The 17,260-nt window shown below is 38.5% G+C and overlaps 1 protein-coding gene across 1 annotated transcript in view; it reads right to left on the reverse strand.

Annotated features, from left to right (window-relative positions):
* Window positions 1-17,260, reverse strand: part of Cep350 (centrosomal protein 350) — a 139,839-nt gene that overhangs the window by 7,015 nt on the left and 115,564 nt on the right. Inside the window, exons 33-37 of the mRNA XM_051186011.1 lie at window positions 15,261-15,343; window positions 11,786-13,752; window positions 10,610-11,014; window positions 10,347-10,493; window positions 8,176-8,298 (exon numbers count right to left, since the gene is read on the reverse strand). Of these exons, the coding sequence (XP_051041968.1) occupies window positions 8,176-8,298; window positions 10,347-10,493; window positions 10,610-11,014; window positions 11,786-13,752; window positions 15,261-15,343 (2,725 nt within the window). The remainder of the gene's footprint in view (window positions 1-8,175; window positions 8,299-10,346; window positions 10,494-10,609; window positions 11,015-11,785; window positions 13,753-15,260; window positions 15,344-17,260) is intronic.

Here is a 17,260-nt window from a genome sequence, read left to right on the forward strand (position 1 = left end):
CTTCAGAGTGGGGAATGTAATAGCAAAGAATGAAATCTACCTCTAGGTGGAGACACACCTCAACTCTCCTTCCTTAAGTTCACTCAGCTGGGGAGGTCAAGGACTTGCAAGGAAGGCAATTCACCCTAGGATCATTCTTTTCCTTCTTAGAATTCCTTCCCTCTAGTTCAGTCTCTGCCAGCCATCATGAAGTTTGGTTGGGCCTTTCTCAGTCATGGGGCTGGCCTAACCTCCATTGCAGCCTTATCTCAAACAGCAGTTTTTTTCCCCTTCATATTCCTCCCCTGGGAAGCTGTGAGAATTACAGGTTGCCTGTCCTGGGGGTGTGGGTGGAGTTTTTTAAATTCTAATAAATTGTCATTAAGCTTTGAAAAAAATGGGGGTTGTGCTGGAAAGATGGCTCAATGTGACACAAACCTGAGTTTGTATCACTAGTGCCTATGTAAAAGCAGGATAACAGTGTTTCGGAGGTAAAGAGAGATGAGTCCTGGATCTGTCTGGATAGTCAAATCAATCAGTGAGCTCCGGGTTCAATTCAATGAGACTCTGTAAGGTGGGTAGCAATAGAGGAAGACAGCTGATGTCAGCCTCTGACCTTCACATGTGTAGATGAGAGCATCTGAATACTAGCGTGTATTCACCACCCAGATACAAGCTGGAGGTTTGAAGCTCCTATAACACAATGGTCAACAAAACAAGAAAAGGAAAAGATAGTCTCTTCAATAAATGGTGCTAGGAAAACTAGATATGCATATACAGTAAGATGAAACTGGATCCTTATACTATATACAAGGATGGGTTAAAGACTTAAACATAAGATCTGAAGGAAATGGGAAAACATGATAGTGGAGTGGAATTATTTTTTTTTGGGGGGGGAGCTATGATACAAAGCCAAAAAAAGTAGGATCAAATCAAATTAAAAAGTTACACAAAATAAAGTGGAGACAGCACACAGAAAGGAGAAAATATTTGCACAGACTCAGTCTGGTAGGGGAGTAAGCCCAAATAATTCACAGGGGGAAAAAAAACCCAGCTTTAAAAATGGGCAAAGGCCAGGTATGCTGGGGCTAAGAGAGCAGGATCATAATGCAATGCCAGCTTTGGCTAAACAAAGTGGTCAAAGGATCTGATGACATGCAAATGAATCACAAGAAAATGCATCAGTAGAGGGTAAACACTCAATCCAGTGAGATGTCTGCTGCTGAAAAGGCTGGAGCTGGTGGGAGTGTAAAATGCTACAGCCATTTAAAACACTATAGAAGTACCTCAAAAAAAAAAAAAAAAAAAAAAAAAACCAAAAAAACCATTATATCCTTCTCCATCCAAAGAAACTGAAGTTGTCAGTGGGATTTCTGCATTTCCATGATCATGGCAGCCAAGATATGGAATCAACATGGATGAATAGACAAAGAACAAGTGACATAAGGAGACACAGAAAGACAAACATATGGTCTTATTTATATGTGGTCATATTTCTGCATCACACATGGTCAAATGGTCATGTCAGAAGTACACCTTGAGGTCAATAAGATGACATTAATTATCTCCATTTCATTTTCCATTGTAAACACAGATCAAACATTGAACGTTTGTTTCACTTAGAGGTCAACCCCCCACCCCACAGTGTAGAGTTCATGTCCCATTTACTCTGAGATACTCAATGATTCCTGCCTGTTAGCATTCCAGTAATGAATTTCTCTCAAATTAACAGTTGCTCTAATTCACTGACTCCTCCTTTTCTATTTGCAACATAGTTCTTCTTTTTGAGTATTTACTTTTGTATTTCAAGCCTTTCCATCTATGCCACCAAAACTATACTGAGGTGGTTTTACTTGGCCATTAGAAACTTGTGACACCATAGATTCCACCTTCTCCCTGAAACTGCCCCAGGGAGAGCTTCTACCCATCTGCCTGCTCTTCCTCACCTACCCCTGCATGGTTCCTGTCTACTCACCTATGATAGTCTTGGCCCCATTGCTTTGACCTCCATCCAGGGCAGTGGTTCTCAACCTTCCTAATGCTGTGGCCGCCAACATAAAATTATTTCATTTCTACTTCAAAACTTTAATTTTGCTATTGTTATGAATCATAATGTAAATATGATATGTGACTCCTATGAAATGGTTGGTCAACCTCCAAAGGGGTTTTCACAACCCATAAGTTAAAAACTTTTGTCCTAGGTGTGTTCCATTCCCAAACTTGATCCCCTGCCCTGGACTATTGCTTGGCCTTTAGGCTCTTCACCTATGGGAATGGTGATGCAACTCAGTGAAAGGGAACTTGAGTTTCACATTTTTGGTTCAGTGATGCCAAAAAAACCTGACTTAATACCTCCATCTGTGTATCTATGAGGCATCTCAAATTTAACAAGTTGAAATAGAGCCCCATCTTCTCTCACCCTTTTTGAGCTATAATAGTCAAACGTTGTACTTAAAAAAAAGGTTGAAGGGGTATTGAGCAGTTAGGCGCACTGGCTGCTCTTCCAGGGAACCAGAGTTCAATTTCCAGCAGCCACATGGCAGCTGACTGTCTACAATTCCAGTTCCCAGAGATCTGATACCCTTCCACAGACGTAACAACACACAGAAGAAAAAAAAATTTTTTTAAAATGATTTTAAGAAAGGGAAAAGTTTATTTTTAAAAAAGGTTGAACTCCTGAATTAACTGGGGACCTGGTGAGATGGATGTGGGGGTAGTATGTGGTTCAAGGTGCTTAAGTACAGGCCTAATAGCCTCAGTTTGCTCTTCAGAACCCTCAGAGTCAGGATGAATGGACTCGAGTCGTCCTCTCACTTTCCACACATCCATACTGGGTGTGATGGTGTTGTAGTTACTGTTCTATTGCTGTCACCATGACTAAGGCAAAGCATTTAACTGGGGGCTGGCTTCCAGTTTCAGAGATCAGCCCATTGTCATCGTGGAAAGGAGCACATCCTGATCAGCAAGCAACAGGCACAGAGAGACACTGGGCCTGGCTTGGCCTCCCAAACCTCAAAGCCCAGTGACAGCTCCTCCAACAAGGCCACACCTACTCCAACAAAGCCATACATCCCAATCCCTCCAAAACAGTCCATCTATGGAGGACCAATCATGCAAATATGAGCCTATGGGGGCTATTCTCATCCAAACTACACAATGGTACACACCTATAATCCCAACACTAGGAACGCTAAAGTTGGAGGACAGCCTCAAATAAAAACTAGCTGTCAAGAATATCAGATCCAAAAAGATCAGGTACAGTGGTTCAAAGCTATAATCCCAGGACTCAAGAGTCTGAGGTAGGAGGAATGACGAGAGATCAATGCCAGCCAGGGTTACCACTTAAGATCTGGTCTACACATGCACACACACACCCCTAAGATAAAATTCTAATATAGCTATGTAAATATATTGAATTAAATATAAAAAATCTATAATGCAGATAAAAAATATTAACAAAGGAGCAATAATCTAAAGGATTGAAAAAAAAAAAAAAAAGAGGCAAATGCTACAAGTACTTCCCAGAGGAAATTAGAGCCATGGAGAGAGAGAAGGTGAAAAAATGCCATGGAACTGCAAGAAGGGGAAAAGGTAGCCTAACATTTTCAGAACTGAGTAAAAACACTGAACAAGCAAGGAGTAGAAGACAGAGAACTCAGAACTCTCACAATATACCCACATAATTAGAGACAAGAAAAGACCACTTTTCCAGAAAGGTGAGACAGTAGAGGCTAGCTTACAATGATGTAGGATTTTCAAAACTGCCTGGGTCAAAGATCTACCAGTTCATATTTCTACACTCAGCTGCCTTGAAAGATCAAGAGCTGATGAGGGCTGGGGTGCTAACTCAGCTCATGCAGGCCCGGAATCTAAGCAGCAGCAGTAGCAACAACAAAAAGTAAGAGTTTAGGTAAAGACCAAGAGTCTGAAAACCCAAAGTAATGGAATCCTCAAGTTTGCACTTAATATTAGGGCAACTGAACTCAGAAGGAGAGACATACAGGCAAGGCAAGACACTCTTTCATGTGACTGATGCATGTTCATATATGGAACCCATAGTGCCTCACTTTTACTAATTTGTGGTAAGGAAATTACCTGAAAAATGTGCAAAAAAAAAATTCATTACAGCAGAGGACTAGTTAAATAAATTACAATATTTCCATGAGTGATTACTTCCATACAAAAATTGAATTGCCAAAAGTAATATAAAATACCCTTTGGCCAAGGCAGCCAAATTCCAGTATTCCCCAAAATGACAAACATAAAGGGAAAGAGAAGCACCTGCTTTTAGGCCTTTTAGAAAACAGAGTTGTTCCTTTGGCACAGCCGCGCTAGTTAACAAGAAGGGTGATACAGATATCAAGGGACTGGGCACTGTTGAAAAAGGAATGCCTGTGCCGTGTTACTATGGCAAAACTAGAAGAGTCCACACATCACCCAGCATGCTGTTGGCCATGTTGTAAACAAGCAAATTAAGGGCAAGATTCTTGGCAAGAGAATTAATGTGAGCATATTGAGCACTCACTGTCAGAGCTGAGAAGGCTTCCCAAAATGGGTGAGGGAAAACAATCAGAAAAAAAGGAAGCCAAAGAGAAGGCACCTGGGCTCAACTCAACCAACCAGCCTGCCTCGTCCAGAGAAGCACACCTTGTGAGAACTAAGGGGAGGGAGCCTGTGCTCAATGCACCAAAAAATAGATAAATTAATTAATTTACACTGTTAAAAATACATACGTATATATAAAATAAAGACACCTGGGGGGCAAAAAAAAGTCTACATTTTATCAAATAAAACAAAAAGGAACTATAGTCTCCATTTAAGAAGGAATTCTACAAAAACTTAAAATCTACATACATTGAAATACTGAGTTTTTTTAGGTGGTAATTTAATTAATAGAACTTTCTAAATTTTCTAAAATAAGCATGAGTGTAATAAAATTTTTAGCTTTCAAAAATTCTTATTTTGGGGTCTTTCTTCTGTACTAAAATAGTGGTTTGTGGTTTATATCTCCCTATAACTATTAGTTTTTGTAAATCCTAGGTTGTCTAATAGTAAGAGAGACTAGTTTACTTAACATTTTTGCCACTAATTAGTTCAAGAAATTAATACAATCGTTCTGCTATACATTAATAACAAACTCATATAAAAACTATACACGTGAAAATATGACAAGCAAAGAGGACATTCACATAATACATTTTCTTATTTGTTTCTTAATTGTATCTTAAATTATTTTTTTTCTGACAGATGTATGGTGCATATCTTTAATCCCTGTATGCAGGAGGTAGAGGCAGGTGGATGTCTTTGAGTTCAAGGGCAGCCTGTTCTACAGAGTTTCAGGCCAGCAGAGCCATATAGCCTCTTTAAAATATAATGTGAAGAGTAAGTAAAGAATTCTGTTTTCCTTGAGACAGCATCTTACTACGTAGCTCTGTGTAGTCCTGAATTCTCAATCTTCCTCTTTGACCCTCCTGAGTGCTGGGATTACAGATATGCACCACTATGTCTGAAAATCTCTTCAATTCTTATAACACAGATATATATACCATCCTTACTCAGGTTAAAACAATCTTATTTTCAAATTAAACATTTACTATCTGAGAACTTTCTGGTAACATGTCTCTGCTTAAATATTTTGGTGTGGCACCTGATGTGAACCTCTGTCCCCAGGTTTTGATATGCTTCCTTAAGAGCTTCAGATCATTATTCACATCTTAGATAATTTATTGACTACTTCTGATGGCTCTAAATCACTGTCTTCTCCTTCTGCTATTAAGACAATGTCTTCATAACTTTGATGTCAAAGTCTAACTAGCAAAAAGTCTTGCACAGTAAACATATATCTCTGCATTGGTACTACTACCTTGCCTGCTTCCTGAGTTCTTTCACACACACTTAAAACACTTGTCTAAGACATCATGCTTAACACATTATCTTTCACTATAATACCTATTAGTGGTCTCTTCCTCCATACTCAAGTATTCCTCTATGATTTTTTAAAATTATAAGTATAATCTTGAAGTTTTCCCTCCTAAAAGTCCTTGCTTTAAGAACAATATCAAAAATCTTTAGCAGTGCTTTATAAGTATTGCAAGTGAAGACTACCCTTCTGGCTTCTCTCAGAGTGACCCATCTCCAGTTCTCTAAACACACTGACATTTCAGGTGAAACTGATACAAGTCCAGTTTGGGGTTTCTCTCTGCCATCTCAGTCATCTAGAATCAGAACCCAGTGTCACTTCCTTAGAAGCCACCTTCATTATGTGGACTTCCTCTCACTGATGCTTGTACAGCATATCCTATTCTGTTTTGATTGCCCAATTTAGAATACCACACTTGTGCAAACCATGTAAACTGGACTCTGATGAAGCAGAGTCTGTGCCTGTTTTGCTTAATTATTTCAGCATCAGTCTTTAATGCAATCCTTGACTAAATGTCTCTTAAGAAATGAAAGGATTCAAATTTTTGATTCTGCGACTCATATTTTAAAATTTAGTAGAAATCTAGATATATAGGTCTTCTTGAGGGTAAAGCTCTAGGAAGAAATAGCTGGCTAAATCTTTGGTTTTTATTTGCTAGGTAGTCACTTAACTTTCAACCTAAACTTCTTTCTTCACTTGCAAAACAGTATACAATTAGTTCTTTTTAGCTCAGATAATGGTTGTAAAGAGCAATTAAGACACTGGTTCTCAACCTTCCTAATGCTGGACCTTTTAATACAGTTCATGTAGTGGTGAACCCCCAACCTATAATTGTTTTGTTGTACTTCATAACTATAATTTTGCTACTGTTATGAATTATAATGTAAATACTTGGTGCATATGTGACAACAAAGGGTTCTCTGAGACTCATAGGTTGAGAACAACTGAAATAAGATATGAGAAAGAATAAAACATTAAACAAGTATTTTCTCACTTATTGAGTAAATGAGACCTTAGAGATAAATAGATAGGTAAGATACATGGATGGATAGATGTTGTATGTGTATGTTTGTTTGTCTGTGTGTGTATACAATGATAAATTATATCATTATAGTTTTTTCATTATTAATATGTCAATGCATGTAATACAGAGAAGTCCAGAATAAAATGAAATTCACTTTAGAGGTAAATATGAGCTAACATGAGTTTTCTAAGGTTTGCTTCTACTTCACATTCATTTTTAGGGAAGAACAGATACAGATATTTTTCTTTTTTAAATATTTTCTCTCTCCCCCGCCCCATTTTTGTTGGTTTTGAGGATTAGACTCAGGGCCTCAGGCATGCAAGGAGAGAACTCTACCAGCTGAGCTATATCCCTAGACCTAATCAACACTTTTCTAATGTTAGAGAAACCAAATAAACCCTCTCCAGCTAATGCTGCTAGCATATAAGAAGTGAATTAACACAGGCCATGCCTGTTATTCCAGCATTTGGAAGGCTGAAACAGGATGATTGAGTTAGAGGCCAGCCTGGGCAATACAGTGCGATCCTGTCTTGAAAAAAACAAAACAAAATACAGTGCCTACAATTATGCATTGTACTTAATAATGGTAATAAGTAACTATTACTGCTTATGTATATCTTAGCCTATACTTTTTATTGTTATTTTTAGGTGTACTCCCACTTATAAATAAAAGTTTACTGAAAAACAGTATGCCATATTAGTCCAGCAGCAGCTTCATCCATCTGATGATTTGCCTCATCTCCTAAAGGGGTCTACTGGCCATGTCATATGGCTGACCTATACTCTCGGTTCCTGTGAATACTGTCATGTTCGGATTATAACTTACTTAAGGACATATTTTGAAAATGTATCCCCACCTAAGCAACACATACCTGAAAATACATATTTAATTCTCTTAATAATTCAATCAGGTGCATAGCTCTGAGGAATGAGATTTGGCAGGGCTAAATGCAGGCAGCCTGGCTCTAGGCTCCACACTGCTTCCCTTCTATCTCACTGCCTTCAACTGTGATTCATTCATGTTTTGGCTTCTCAACTTCTTCACAAATTCTGTTGGCTAAGTTAAATATTTGTCCAACAGAGCAAAAGAAAGGCGTTCCCAAAACTGAGGGTGGAAATGCAACAGGTGAAGGCATTGGGTTTCAATCTCATCAATTTAAGATCAATCGCACACACTTTCATTTTGAACTCTATCTACATTTTGAGTTAAGATGACATGACCAAAATAAAACATTTGGTTGTAGGCACTGACCAGGATGTGATCTACTCGGTCTCTCTTCTTTCTTCCAAATTTCATCATTTTTTGCCAATCTGTTTTGTGGTTTGGCTCCTTCTTAAGACTAAACAATTTGAGTACTTCAGTTGTTATGAAGTGCTGTTGAAAACATAAACACAAATCTGAGGATATCTATGATTATAACTCCAGAAACAGATTAACAATACTTTTGGTAGAAGACCCATATAATATTTTTCCACTTAGTTCCAATTAGCAATATAGAGGTAAAAAACATCTCAAATACTCAGATTTTATTCACTTAACAATTTTTATTTTTATAGAATATATAAAAGTAAAGCCAATGATACATCTTCAAAGAAAAATTACTTTAGAGCTGATGTTTAAAAGAACCACCATTAGCTAATGAAAGACACTTTACCTATGTGTATATGAACATGTTCATGTAAGAGACGTGAGGAAAGAACAGGAAACTAAACTTGTGTCCTTTGGGAGAACGGTACACATGCTTAACTGTTGAGTCATCCCCAGTGCTGCATCAGCAAACTTTAAAGCAGCAAAACTAGTCAGGAAAGCATAAACTATCTTTGAACTGGAGAAGTCCCACATCAAGAGTTGGGAGCAGTGCTGTATTGAGAAAAGCCCAAGCTCCCATCTGAAATGCCAAAGTTCAAATTATCACATAAAAATACACTAAGAACACTTCAGTAAAAGAGTCATGGTAGGGTTCTTTGATTTATTTTGTTTTTTGTTTTTTTGAGATAGACTATTACTCTATAGGCCAGGCTGGTATCAAACTTATCATAATCCTCCTGCCTCAGCCTTCTCGACATGCTGGGATTATAGGTAGGTACATGCCACTATGTGCATCTGTAGCATGGCAATGTAACTACTAATAGTATCTGATCAATCATCCTTAAAAATCCCTTTTAAAATAAAAAACATTAAAATTAGTATGTAGTATCTAGTATAGGCTTAGTGTTTAGACATTACAGGCAATTTGATGATGGCCTATAAATTATGTCTTGTCTTCTTTTAGCTTATTTGTTCTATTTTTTTGTTTGTTTGTTTTTTGAGACAGGGTTTCTCTGTGTAGCTTTGTAAACCAGGCAGGCCTCAAACTCACAGGTCTCTGCCTTCCAAGTGCTGGGATAAAGGTGTGTGTTAACCACCATCCAGCTTATTTGTTCCATTATTAATTTATCTTTTATTGCTTTTAAAGGTGTTTTCATCCATCAACAATGATCTCAGTGGAGAAGCAAGATACATTTATGAATCAGAATCATCGGACAAGGTTCTCAAATTGCCAGTGTGTGCCTCAGACTCCACTATTCCCTGTCTACAGACAAATGATGCACTCACTCAGGCTTATAACTGTGGATGAGTGGAACAGAAGGTGCAAAAGTGTATTTTGAAAAAGTGCAAACTTTAATAAGCCAGAGGCTGACTGATCAGACATAAGTAGTTTAGGCTTTGTGGGCCGTATGATCTTTGTCACAACTCTCTAATGCTACTGTTACAGCAGGAAAAGCAATAAGCAAATTAGTCTGGCTATGGTCCAACAAAACATGATTTGTAAAAGCTAACGGCTAGATTTGGCCCATGGCCCATAGTTTACCAACCTCTGACCACACATACACATCTTAAAAATAAATTGGTGTCCAAAAGCATAAAATCTTTTAAAAAAGGACTTCTATGATTAAGTTTGAAAAACTCACCTTTTAACCCTCACTACTCAAAACCAACACTGGAATCAACAGTATTGGCAACTGAACCCTTGAGAGCAGAATTTCAGGGTCCTAACAAGCACCCCAGAGGATTTGTGTGCACAATAACTCTGAGAAGCTGCTCTGAAAAGTACACCTCTGTAGTTGGGCCTAGTGACTCAAGGCTCTATCTCAGCATTTGGGAGTCTCAAAGCCAAAGGACTGAAAGTTCAAATGAAACAGAACAACAAAAGCTTGCTGAGGTAACGACACTGCAGAACAGACTGCACCAATGTGCATGCAGAACCTGACTGTTCAGTGCCTATAGGCTACAGGAGTCAACCTTCCTTTCACCACCCTCTATTACTCATGGACCCTGTCAACAAATACTTATGGGACATATAGGAAAGTGCCTGCTTTATGTCATTTACAGGTCTGTATAAATAGACAATCAATGGAGATAGTTGATAGTTTGCAGCTTACCTTGATTTCATTTAGGTTACTTGGATTTTTCACACGCCGGAAATAACTAGAGTTGACTCTACATGGCTTCATCCAGACAGGCTGGTTCAAGTTTGGATCTTCAGCAAATATTTCCTCAAAGATCTCTTTTGTTAAATCAAAAACCGCCTTAACAGAGAAAAACCAAACAAACAAACAAGAAACAAAACAGTAAGAAAATGGCTGAGAATGCAAATTTCAGAAAATGGACAAGAAACTTAAGGACAATGACCTCTTGATGTTACCTGTTTGTAGACTCTTTTACTAGTGCTTTCTATGTCTAGACCCCTGCTGGCACAGCCCAGCAGTTTTGTAGGAATACTAAGGCTGTGAAAGTCCTGGCCTAATTCTTTCCATTTCCAAAGCTCCTCTGCTGCATCATGAACAAGGCTTTCTACTTCTTCTGCCGTGTGGGGAACTGCCAATAATGTTTCACATGGCTTCTGGGGTGCTCGCTTAGGTTCTGCCATTAGAGGTACAATTGTTTCTTCTGCCTTATTCTTTTGGATCTTGTGAGAAGAGCTCAACCCAAAATCTTCATCAAACCAGTCTTGGTCATCTAATGTGCTGAGGAACTCCCGGCTGATCTCAAGTTCGGCAAGTCTCTTAGCTAGCTCTTCCTGCCCACTGGCACCAAACACTGGACTCTCCTATAGAATAAAATGTTCAAATAAAGCACTTTTTAGTGATATCACCTTATTTAATAGGGTTAAAAGACAAAGCATACCTATTACATGTTTAATATCTCTATGTGAAATTACAATATAATGATCACAGATAAAAAATTACCCTCTTTCCACTATTCTGCTTATATAAATCTAATCATTACATTTTATGATAAGATATTCATTAGTTTGTTTTTTCCTTTTGTATATCATTTTCTGTTTCTGAAGGACTATCACTGGGATTCTGAAATAGGAAGTGAAAATTCTTACCTTTGGTGATTATCTGGCTCAAGTTACACAAAAACATTACTTTTCCTTAGTTATCCATGGGCAACCTAAACCAGCTGATGGTCTGAGTCTATGTCATAGAGGATATCGTTCAGTTTTATCAGAATCAACATCACAACTGGTAATCTCTGTATGGTACCATAACTGAATTGACAGGTGAAAGAGACTTGGGTTGAGAACCACTGCAAAGTTCCAAAGAATCTAGGAGATCTAATGTGTGGACCATTACAAGGTCAATATGGTAGCATAAAAGATGTTTCAGATCCCACAAGTTGACAGTGTTCATGACAACCCTATAGTGACTACTCATGACATAACAGAGGGCAATTACACTTCAGACAGAAGAATAGCTACAAGTCCTTTAACAACATAGCAATCTGTATCTAATAAGCAGCATGTTGGGGAGAATGCCCACCTCAAGCCACCAGGTAAAAGGTAATCAGACTCTCCTCTAGATGAAATACTCACAGGTCTGGGACACATGTCTGGAGAAGAGAGCTCTTCTTTTTCATCTTCTAATTCAGACCTTAAAAAGCAACTTGGAACACTGGGTGGTTGTTCCTCAATGTTTTGGGGTGGGTCTTGCGGCAGTACTTCCTTTTGGTCAAGAAACTCCTGATTGCTAAGCTGGATTTTCTCATTCCTTGACTTTTTAATTTGTTGTAGTTGACTAACGGTGTCTTTCACAAAATCTTTTAGTAAACTGTCTGCCAGTAAGCTGACTGTTTCTAGCTGTTGCTTTGACTTTTTTTCTTCACTTATTGATGACTTCAGCTGAGCTTCTAATTGGGTTTTTTCTCTTGTTAAAAGGTCCAGAAGTGGGGTAGAAGGCTTTTCTGAAACTTGGGAATATGAGTTTTCTTCCTTCTCTGCAAGCTGCTGTGCCTTTGATTCTTTAGAAGACGTGCTCTCTGGAGTAGCACCTGCAGCATCAGGAACATAGTCTGTGATGTCAGAAACAAGGGCTTTGTTCTCCTTACAAGAAATCAGGGGATCTACTGAAGACTGTTGGTGAACATGGACTTCTAGGACCCCAGAAATGTCCAGTTTATTGTCTGTTTCTATGTTAAGGCTTGTATCTGTATCCACTGAGGCTTCTATATTATGAATACTAGGAGGTGATTTCTCACAAAAATATTCAGCTATATCGTCTTCTCCATCTTTTAGACATTTTATATCTTTCTTCTCTTGATTATAGAATTGATAATGTTCATCAGAATAAGATTCTTCATCTTCATTTAAGTCTATGTAGTCATTAAAGTTTTCTAGAATGTGAGATATTTTTTGAGGAGGAGCAAAAATACCATGCTTGTCTTTGCACACAAAATATTCAATGCCATCATATGTTCCATTGTTATTTCCTTCAGGTTTATCCAGTTCTACTCCAGCCCAAAATCCTTTAGCAAAATTAGTCTCACCTTTGAATCGAAGAGTGCCTGGCTGAACATTGCCAATTAATACCCTGTCCCCAATGTGGAAGTCCAGGAGCTCATCTGTAGCGGAGACTGCAACCAGGGAAAGGGAGTCTGGAATGCCCTGTTCATGTCCCACGTCACTGCGCTCCTTACTTTTCATGAGCTCAGTTGGGGACTTGAGTTCCAGCAGCCTTTCAGAGTGGACACTGCTATGGATGGAAAGGCTTTTTTCACTTAGGCACTCACTGATCTCATCATCACTACCAAACCCAGAGGCCCTGCTTCTGGAGCTCCTCGTTGGATGTGACTTATCTCTGTAAGACTGTGAGTCTTTCCTCAGTGCCGATGATGACACCTCAGAGTCATCTTTGTTAATCTCTTCAGCAGAAATCCCTTTCTTGAAAGAAGACACTTCAAAATCTTCAGAATAAGATGGTTCTTTAGGAGCAGAAAGGTGTTCTGACAAGGCCATGTCCCCTTTCTGTCTGCCTTTGTGCTCATGGGTCTCTCCTGCTGACTGGATGTCTGGGCTGTGATCTGTACTTTGATCACACTGACTTTCTTTCAGTACTTCCTCTTTTTCATGAAAAATTTCAATGGCTGATTTCCCTAAATCGTTCTGAGTATTTGTAGAGTCTGAAGGGAGCTCTTTATGTAAAAGGGTTTCCGAGGTCAGGTCCAGTCTCAGCAGGGCTTCAGACCTCCCTGACTGCTTAGAACAGGCACCCACAGCCTCACTCTTCTCCGGTTGTGTGTATTCTACTTCTTGTATCTCTGATTTCTGACTGGAGTCTTCAGCCTTAGCCTCTGACGCATCATAAATCCTATTAGGTGCACTTAATTCTGCGAGAGGAGGTAATGAAGGTGCACTTTCGAGAGAGTCACCACGTTCTGCCCACACTTTCCTCAGCGACACAACTGGTGATGAGGCCTGCAAGGGTTGCTCTCTTGCCACTCCCTTTGCAGATGCAGACAATGACCTTTCTGATATGGCTCTTTCAGAACATGATAATGAAGAATCTTAAAGAAAAAGAATCACATAAAATTATTTTATTCCAATCTTTCAAATCTGAGACCAAAAATTTAAATAAATACCAAATCTCAGTTAAGAAAAATTTTGGCCAATAAACATGACTTGTTTTGGTTATCCTACAAGGTTTTTTGGTTTTTTTTTTTTTTTTTTTTTTTTTCCTTTTAAAAAAATAAACTATATTGCAAATAAATAGAACATTTAAAATTTTCAAGTTTGGAATATGGAATAATTTATAAAGTTAACATGTTTAACATGATAGTTTCAAGCCATGGGAGAACAGGCTGTGTAGAGAATGTTATAATCTTCACACAGAAGAACATGGGGGTGGAATATACTTCTATTATTCTTTTAAAAAATGAATCCTTGGTGGCTAGAGAGATGTCTCAGCAAGAACTTGCTGTTTCTGCAGCAGACCTAGTTTCAATTCCCAGTACCTTCATGGCACAACCATCTGTACTCCAGTTCCAGGGGATGCCCTCTTCTGGCATCCTCAGGCACCAGGCACACATGTGGTGCACAGACATACATGTAGATAAAATACCCACACAAATACAATAACATTTTTTTAAAAATTTAATGAATTTTTCTGGAGACCCTAATTTCTCTGATGTTTGTGTATATCTGAAAGAGAGAAGGGGAAGAGAAGGAGGAGGGGATAGGGAAAGAGACAGAGAGAATATGAGATTATAAAATTATTATATCTGCAAATCTATGTTGTTAAGGGCTAAAATGGCAGACTAAGAAGAAAGTATAATATAGTTAGCTAACAAATCAGGAGTTAAGTTTCTTATTCAAATCTCTACTTTATCATTAATGGTAGGAAGGTAGTTTTTATTTGCCTCAGTTCAGTGTTCTTTGTTTTCAGTAACAATTTTCTAATAATTGTTAACCCTGAGTTAAACTGAAAAATAAGACTACAATCATTTATCGTATAGTAGATATACAATCTTACTACAGGGAAGAATTTAGAGAGGTTAATAGTATGCCGCTATTTGATTTTCATGCATCACTATTTTATCAGAAATGTGGGACAATAAAAACTGATTGTGAAAGAACTGGGTGCTGGGACAAAAGTTCATGACATTCCCTGCACTTTGGAGTCTAAGGTAAAAGGGTGACTTGAGCCCAAGAGTTTCTGATTTGAGTAAGCAAGAATGCATACCCCGTCAGAGAAATAAAATAGAGGAAGATGAAATGCACAAAATTTCTAACGATGAATAATTGAGGAAATGAACTTTTCTAAATTAAAAAGTTTGTCTGCCTGTCTGCCATACGTATGTGGGTGCATGAGGAGTCCAGAAGAGGGAGTTAGGGCCTCTGGAGCTGGAATTAGCAGCAGTTATAACCAGCTGGGATAAGTGCTGGGAACCTAACATGGGTCCTCTGGGAAGACATCACACACTCTTAATTGCTGAGCCATCTCTGTAGCTTCAAAAATTCACTTTTGTAGAGGTAGAATTCTGTGGGCCTTAGACTATGTCTTTCAGGCACATACCAATATGTTCAGCAATAGATGCCAAGGATCCTCTGGATCGATCTGACTCTGTTACAGATTTCCAATTTTTTGCTGTTTCAGATCTAATGTGGAAAAAGAAATAATAAGATGAAATATAATGTGAACACTACAATAACCTGACAGTAAGCAGACATTCTTAGACAAATCTTTCTCATCTCTAAGAGGTACTTCAAGCAGTTGCCACCTTACAAAGCCAAGCCTGTTTCTGTCCCCTGACATTCTCTGTGGATGAGTATAAGAAAAGTAGAGGTCACCAGGCACCAGGTCACATCACCTCGCCTTTCTACCTAGAAATTCATCTAGATCTATAACCACTCAATTTCCTTTATTCCTGCTACCTGAGGGCCAAAAGTATGTCTTTCATTTTCCTTTCTTTGTTTTATATGTAAGCCTCAACCATTAAAAACCAATCTCTCTCTCTTACACACACACACTCTCTCTCTCTTTCCCTTACACACACTCACATTCTCACAATCTGTGCCACATACATTTTTATTCTCTGTCTCACACATACACACATATTCTCTCTCAAACAACACTCATTCTCTTTCTCACACATTCTCTTACATTCTCACACAGATTCTCTCACACACACAGGTTCTCTTTCACACACACAGGCACTCACACACAATTGTTCTCTCACACACACACACTTGTACACATGCGTGTGCACGCAGTGAAGTGCTAAGGGTTAGCAAGTCTTGTTTACCCTTGGCACACACTCCACCACAGAGCTCAGCCCCAGCCCCTCCTTGTTCACTACTTTCCCTTTCCTCAGTTCCTGCTTGGCTTCTACTTTTTGCTCATAATGACTTAAATGTTGCTGTTTAGTTTTATTTACTACTTGCTTTCCTTTTTCTCTTTAAAAGCATGCTTTTCAGCTTTATTTACCCTTTACACCTATGTATGTTTAATAATTCCAGTATCTCTCTATCTCTCTCTCTCTCTCTCTCTCTCTCCCTCTCGTACTTTATAACCCTATTTGTATATATCACAACATCTCAAAATGAACATTTAAAGCCCAAATCTTAAGTTTCTGAAAAAAACACTCTTTACTTTTAGGCTAAGGAAAGCCTGGCACAATTGGCCAAGAGAAATCTAGGAGCCCTAGATTTCCTATTTCCCATCTAGCACTTTAATTACACAATACCTCATCTTAGAAATTCCTAAATGATATCTTCTGTTTCTTCTATTCTTATTACTGTTCATTTGAGGCTTGAATTAAACTGCTCTTCTTTTGGCTTCTAAGCTATTTCTTCTAATCTTACCTCTATACCAAAGTCAGAGAGACATTTGTAAATACTAAATAATAATCTCTGTAAAAAATATATATTTTCTGATGCTGGAGATTGACTGCAGGGCCACCCAAAAACAAACATGCTGGTGTTCTACTGCTGACCACAGCCCCACCTTGATGAAGAAAGCCATTCAATGAGTCCTTCATTTACTTACTTGTATCCCAGGCTACCCTGAGCTTGCTATGTAGATAAAGGAGGGTGATCTTCTGGTCTTCCTGCCTTCACTCCCTGAGCACTGAGACTGCACGTATGTGCCACCCAGCCCCATCTGTGAGGTGCTAGGGACTGAACCCAGGATTTTATGTATGTTAGGCAAGTACTCTAATAACAGGGCTATATGGTTCTCAACCTTCCTAAAGCTGCAGCCCTTTAATACAGTTCCTCATGTTGTAGTGACCCCAGAACAAAAAACTATTTTGTTGTTACTTCATAACTGTAATTTTACTATTATTATGACTTGTAAACATCTGCTATGTGAGCCGTGTGGGGGTTGAGACCCACAGGTTGAGAACCACTGATTTAGTACTCAGACCAAAATTTACATTTTATAGGATAATGGAAAAATACATAGGAAATAATTACGCAAAGAACTCATAACAAGCATACCAATAGGTAGTAATATTTGTTCAATAGATATTTATAGTTCAAAGAACTCAAGCAGAGAGGTTAGATAATTTACAC

Source organism: Phodopus roborovskii, unplaced genomic scaffold (genome assembly GCF_943737965.1).
Source record: "Phodopus roborovskii unplaced genomic scaffold, PHOROB, whole genome shotgun sequence".
Classification (NCBI taxonomy): Eukaryota; Metazoa; Chordata; class Mammalia; order Rodentia; family Cricetidae; genus Phodopus; species Phodopus roborovskii.